The following is a 6,356-nucleotide window of genomic DNA, read 5'->3' on the forward strand; positions in this document are numbered from 1 at the left end:
TTGAGACCGTGCCTCCCTACCCCACCCTGTTTCATCTCAGTCACTGTGAGGAGCATCTGCCAAGGGGCCGTCAGAGCTGTCAACATGCCTGCCTGGGTACACACCAACAGCACCATCCGGTCCCTATCCCTGGGTTTCCGCTGGCCGTTAGCACCTCTGAGTCTGACTGGTGCTGGCTCCCCAGGTTCTGAGTGACCAGCTCCTGCCCCCACTGGGCCCCAGTACACAGCAGCAATCAGTTCCTGACATTTGTCATCGCATCCAAGCGAAGCTCCCCATGCTGGAAATTCTGGATGGCAGGTGCATAGGAATCCACCCGATGATTCTGTCTTTGTGCATGTTCATAAGTTTCCATAAGTTAGAGAGGAACTCTCTTTCACTGAAATATCGTGACCGGAACCAGTGGTGGTAATGCTGCAGGAAGCGTTTGTCAAAACTCAAATGGACAATTTCATTTGTATGTAAATTATACCTCCATTACAAAAGGAGTGGAAAAAATGTCACCCCGCCCCCCAGCAGATCCCTGCTGCCATCACTTCCCAGCCCTCAACTCTCCTGATTTCTTTGCACAATTGCTCCATCCCTGGGGACGCTGTGTGCCTCAGAGTGCCCTCAAATTCCAGCTTTCTAAAGATTTCCCCCCCACATTTACATAATATTAGGAGTCCTTGGGTGGTGCAAACAGTCAATGGGCTGCTAACTGAAAGGTTGGAGGTTCGAATCCACCCAGAGGCACCTCAGAAGAAAGGCCTGGTGATCTACTTCAAAAAATCAGCCATTGAAAATTCTGCAGAGCACAGTTCTTACTCTGTAACACATGGGGTCTTTGTGAGGCAACACTCTCCACAGCAACCGGTTTGGGTGCTTTTACATAATATTCAAAAAACGCCCATCTTTGGTAACAAGGATCTCTTTTGCTATGTATTTTTTAAACTTGATGTAAGCTGCAGGGGGCATCTGCAGACATGGCTACACTGCTTCCTGCTCTTGAAGGCTCATGATGCCCAGAACAAGCCAGCCAAGCCCAGCCCCTCTCCAGAGGTGTCTGTCCTGATCCAGGGTTTGGCAGTCTGGACAAGCGAAGACGAAGACGTTCACCAGGGCATGGTTCTCTGCTTAGTGCAGGAGGGGCCAGTTCACGTCACCTGGCCCTGCAAACGGCTCCCAGGCAACTCGGGGGCTTGTGTTTGCTCATGGTTCCATTTGTTGCTTTTACAAGTGGAACACACTGTGCAAATGGGGATGCCACTTGCTTTTTAAAATGCCTCCTGCTTTTTATTTTTACTGTATTCTCATGTTGACAGCTGTTGCCCAGTCAGCTCTCTGGCTCCATGCTGCTGTTTATTTACCCTTTCAGCCACCAAACCAGAAAACCAAACCCATTGCTGTCAAGTCAATTCTGACTCATAGTGACCCTATAGGACAGAGTAGAACTGCCCCATAGTTTCCAAGGAGAGCCTCGCAGATCCGAACCACTGACCCTTTGGTTAGCAGCTGTAACACTTAGCCACTATGCCACCAGAGTTTCCCCCTTCCAGTCACAGGGATATTCAATTCTTCCACCCAACCCGTCCCACCCTTACTCCTGAGACCAGCTTTAAGTCAGGAAAGGGTGGGGTCAGACAAAAGGAATTTTAACCTTTGGCCCCAGCTTCCAGCCCCGCCTAGCCCTGGATGTTTCTCAGGTAAGATATGGTGGTGGTTAGCGGAGGTTAAAGATATAGGGCCAGGGAGGGTGATCTTAGCATCAGAAAGAACTCTGGGGGGGCGGGGGTGGGGTGGGGAGGATGTTCGCTGGGTGGAGAAGCCATCAGTCAGCTACTGTTGCCTACCAAGCTGCCCTATAACTTAGCTGAAACACCAGTATGATCTGTTTTTGTGGCTCAGGAGTCTGGGTGGGGCTCAGCTGGGGTCTCTGGCTCCAAGATCTGCCATCTCAAGACTCCCTTTGGGGAGGACCCACTGTAAGCTCCCCAGATGCAGCTGGCACCCCCAAAGCCCAGAATGGAACCCACAATCCCTGTAAATTCAGATGTGACATGACCTATGCCCAGATCACACACAAGGAGCAGCACACAGGTGCCAAATGCCAAGACGTGGAATGGCTGGGCTAGCGGGGAGACTGCGGCACAAACCAGGGTGCAGGCATGAGTGGTATCCACAGGGTGGTGTCTCAGTGCCCTCACTGATTGGCATGCGTTCTCTCTCTCCCAGTGTGTGGGCTCCTCAGAGGCACTGGAAAGTGCTCCTGGTTAGAGCTTCCTGGACCAGCTTTGATATTCCTTCTGCTATGGGCCTTTCACAATAACCCAGTTTTGATGCCTCTGGCCCCAGGGGCACCACCCCTGGGGATGTTTTTCAAGAGACCAACCTGTCCCTGGCACTGTGGGATCTGATGTGGAAACAGGCTAGGTGACAGAGCCAGGGCTGCAGACCCCTCTCCTGCTGCTTTCTCACCAGCCTGCCACCTGTAAGATGGTGCCAACACCGCTACCTCAACATTCCTGATGGAGAGGGGTATGGAACTGCATGGGACTGATGGCAGAAGGTTAGGTGGACCAGGAGTTCTGTTGGAACCAAAGTCCCTAGCTCCCTGGGGAAAACAGGCAATCCACCCCCAAACTGTGGACATACACATGGACTGGCCTGCAGAACCTGCCAGTGCCCTTGCCAGTTGCATCCCTCACCCAAAGGTTACTAGTTTTGTTATTTCAGTTTGACCTTCCCAAGGCAGTTCCCCAGGGTGCTTGATGCCAACATGGCTCTGAAGTTCATAGGGAATCCAGAAGAAAAACGGCACCACCAGGAGGCCATTCAGACTATGGCAATGGCCCCGCTCAGGTTTGGGAATTGCTCCCCAAAGCTCTGAAAGCCAAGCCTAGGCTGTGTGGATGTAATTAACAGCCCTCTTTTAGGATATAAAGCCACTTGTAATTTGCTTCAAAATGAGAAAGGAGTTTAGGGAATCGGTGGTGGCAGCTCAGATGACAGGTGCCGGGTCCATGGGACTTACTGTACTACCACCTGACAGATTCACACCATCAGGCTTGTGGTTCCCCACGTCATTTCCTAGGACCATAGTGACCACACTACTGAGATGGAGGAACAATGACAGGTAGTATCTGAGCACCTCACACATTGTGTGATCCTGCCTGGGACACAAGCTGGCCACCCACACAACCCCCAGTGGCTCCAGTATACCAGCAGCCTTGAGGTCACCCCAAGTCCTTGGATGCCAAGTAGATTAGAAATTACTCTGGTTAAAAAAGTGATGTTACTTAATGACCTCTCCATAAAGCAAGCTGCCGTTCTGCACATCTCCAGGCTGTACCAAAGCCCTTCATCTCCTGCGCAGCCTGGACCCATGGTGCTGAAGCACTGTTCAAGGCCCAGTGCCCAGCTGGCCACTCACACACTGAAGACACCACGTGTTTCACTGCTTTTATTAAAGGTCTCTGACAGAGGTTTACTTTTTCTTCTCCACATCCTGCTCTGCAGCCTCCTTGGCCCTCTTTGCACGGATCCCAAAGAGCCGGGCGTTGGCGCGGGCCATGCGGAGACTGGCAAATGCCTTGAAGTCTTTCTCTTCCTGTGTGATGGCCCGGGCTTTCTCCTTCTTGTAGACCTGAAGGAGAGTGGAGTTGGAGCCATCAGCTGAGCCACCGCACCCCAACAAGTAAGGGCCAAGCTTGCTGGAGTCCGGTGAGGGACACCAGGGGGGACCTAAGCAATAACGAGGTGACACTGAGGCTGCCAAGAAAAGGGCTGACAGTGACCCTCCACAGGATCTAACGGTTTCCCTGCATTTGTGGGTTTCTGTTTACTAACTGCTTTTAAGAGAATCAAGAATTAAAAACAGAAACTCTGACCACAAGCTAAAGAAACCATCTCAGATCTGTTTGGAGTGTCCTAGCTGGAGGCAAGCATTGCTACACATACAGCAGCAGGACTGACTGAACAAACAAATCTGTCCACTTACATTTCGTATGGGCATCACCGGTCCAGTCAGCTGAGTGGCCAGTTTGAGTTCCTCAGCCTGTTTATTTAAGACAAAAAAGATTCTGGGGCTCAGTCTCCCTGAGGAATCCAGGCTCCCACTACAAGTCAACATGGTATGTGAGCTGTGTGATATCCGTTTTAACCCACAATAGATAAGATACACTCATCTCACTCTGCAAACCAGCGGCCTGGCATGTGAACTGGGGTGCAAGTGAGAGCCAAGTATCTACTTGAGCTCAAAGCCTTTCCCCAACCCAATGCTAGAAACTTCAGAAATAACAGTAACTCCCATACAGTAAATGTTATTAACCTTATCCTACAAGGCCTGTCTAAGAATATGTTTCCCACATAAAGCATTTTAGACTGACATGAGTTTCCACTGAAATAAGCAAACTACTCCAAGACAAACAGCTTTTACTGTGACCAAGAAATGGAAAACGATCAGTCAGAAGGGCAGTCGGCCTGGGCAGTTGTACTGCTGAAAATGAGAATTCTACGGGGCCAACTTCACAAGTCACTCAACTCTTGACCACCCACATATGAGGCCCAAATGCCCAAAATTTGGAAGGTAAAAAAAAAACATATTTTCTTCTCATCCCAGCCAGACAAAACACAGATTTCTTTTTATTTGATTTGAATCTCTCTACTGGCCCTGACCAGGCCCCCTGAGCATCCTGTAACACCCTCTTGCTATACTACCCACCCCCCGGTGGTGCCAGTACAGGATACTCACAGAGCTGTCTCCCTTCTTGGGGGCGGAGGGCTTCCGGGGGAAGAGGATGAGCTTGGAGCGGTACTCCTTCAGCCGCTGCACGTTGGCTTGAAGGGACTCGGTGGACTTATTCCGCCTCCGCGGGTCCACGGAGATCCCAATGGTCCGGGCCACCTTTTTGTGGATGCCAGCCACCTGCTCCAGAAACAGAAGGTGAAGCTCCACGGGCTCTCAGGCCTCCAGGCCCGCACAGTAGCGCTCGGTCGTCAGATGGAAAAGGGTTCAAATGAGCTTTCATCAAAGCAGTACAGCGATTCCGGAGACTGTCATCACGTGAACGAGCTACCATCACAGATAACTTCATAATGATACAATTTTGTGGACACTCACCCTCAGCTCTTCCAAACTGAAACCCCTGCCAGCTCGGACTTTGGTGTGATAACGGACTGTGGGACACCGAACTATGGGCCGGATAGGTCCGGATGCAGGGCGAGGAGCGATGCGGCGTGCTTTGGCTTGTCGGGCCTTGCGCCTGGTGAGAGAGAAAGCAGGCAACAGTTACCTTCACCTCAGGGAGGCCCTCCCCTCGGTCGAAGCCTGCTATTAACTCCAATCAGTTCCTTCCCAACTCCTGCTTACCATCAACCACATTACTGCAGTGTTAGTACTTCCACCTTAAGACAAAACCCCCAAAAGCTCAAGCAGGGCTCAGCAGAACTCTGAATAAAAAGTCCACGATCATCAGGTGGAAAAGACTTTTCATCAAAAGCAGTACAGCGATTCCGGAGAATGTCATCACATGACCGTGTGCCCCCGGTGCTCGTGCGCCTGGGACCCTCACCTGCGGATCTTCCGCGCTGGCTGGTTGAACCACGTGGCCACACGCCGCTGCCAGTCCTTGTGGAAGTGAGGCTTCAAGATCATGCCATTCCGGCTGGGCGCCATGGCTGCCTATGGCCCTGGGCCCCACGGAGAAGGAGGGACCAGGTTAAGGGCCGGGCTCCTGCCGGACCGGACGCCGCTGCCCACCACCTGGCCGCCCCGCCCGCCGCACCCCCAGGTCTCGGCCGGGGTCTCCTCCCCGGGCTCCCGGCGGTGCCTCCGAAGGCCAGGCCGCGGCCCGACGCCCTCTGCGGCAAACAGGAGCACTTGGTCTGGCCCTCCATGGCCACAGCAGCAGCGGCCCCACACCGATGGCAGTGGATGGAATCGGATTGGGCCCGATGGCGACGCGCTACAGCCCACCTACCTCCTCAAAGCGGAACGGCCGATCAGAAAGGAAGCGGGGGCGCAAAGCACCCTGGGATGTAGTGGGCCTAGCCTATCAGAAGCGCCGAAGCACCCTGACCCATCGCAGCCAAGAGCGACGGAAGTGACGTCACCGCGCGCCCAAGACCCTTTGTAAACATGGCTCCCGCCTCAGTAGCTGGGCATCAGTGCTGGTTCTTGATTGTCCGGCTGGGAAAGCCCAGGAGCGTGGCTGTTTGCCGAGCCGACCTGCTGGGCTTCTGTCGTCGCTTTGCTCTTTGCAGCTGCGGGAACGCCCGACGGCGCTTCAGCCAGTTAGCAATGCGTCGTGCCTGGGACCCTCACCTGCGGATCTTCCGCGCCAGCTGGTTGAACTATGTGGCCACGCGCCGCTGCG

At 53.2% G+C, this 6,356-nt stretch overlaps 1 protein-coding gene and 2 non-coding genes across 3 annotated transcripts; all 3 read right to left on the reverse strand.

The window, feature by feature from the left end:
* Positions 1-3,427: 3,427 nt before the first annotated feature.
* Positions 3,428-6,082, reverse strand: RPL13 (ribosomal protein L13). The gene is made up of 6 exons (XM_003418048.4): positions 5,961-6,082; positions 5,553-5,670; positions 5,102-5,243; positions 4,733-4,906; positions 3,980-4,036; positions 3,428-3,625 (listed from the first exon to the last, which is right to left on the reverse strand). Exons 2-6 carry the CDS (start codon positions 5,654-5,656, stop codon positions 3,467-3,469), a joined length of 636 nt encoding a protein of 211 aa, XP_003418096.1. The 5' UTR covers positions 5,657-5,670; positions 5,961-6,082; the 3' UTR covers positions 3,428-3,466.
* LOC111752833 (small nucleolar RNA MBII-202) lies at positions 4,959-5,043 on the reverse strand. The gene has a single exon (XR_002787731.1). It is a non-coding gene; the product is annotated as a small nucleolar RNA MBII-202 (small nucleolar RNA).
* On the reverse strand, positions 5,434-5,509 carry LOC111752829 (small nucleolar RNA MBII-202). Its single transcript, XR_002787729.1, has one exon. It is a non-coding gene; the product is annotated as a small nucleolar RNA MBII-202 (small nucleolar RNA).
* Positions 6,083-6,356: the final 274 nt, after the last annotated feature.

This window comes from Loxodonta africana, chromosome 21, assembly GCF_030014295.1.
Source record: "Loxodonta africana isolate mLoxAfr1 chromosome 21, mLoxAfr1.hap2, whole genome shotgun sequence".
NCBI lineage: Eukaryota > Metazoa > Chordata > Mammalia > Proboscidea > Elephantidae > Loxodonta > Loxodonta africana.

Bases quoted from the DNA above. Each gene is read 5' to 3' on its own strand.
- RPL13 (XM_003418048.4), bottom strand. From the start codon at position 5,656: ATGGCGCCCAGCCGGAATGGCATGATCTTGAAGCCTCACTTCCACAAG. The intron at 5,244-5,552 runs GTGAGGGTCCCA...CTCTCTCACCAG, and splicing joins CCAGCGCGGAAGATCCGCAG to GCGCAAGGCCCGACAAGCCA. The intron at 3,626-3,979 runs GTAAGTGGACAG...ACTCTCCTTCAG, and splicing joins CGGTGATGCCCATACGAAAT to GTCTACAAGAAGGAGAAAGC.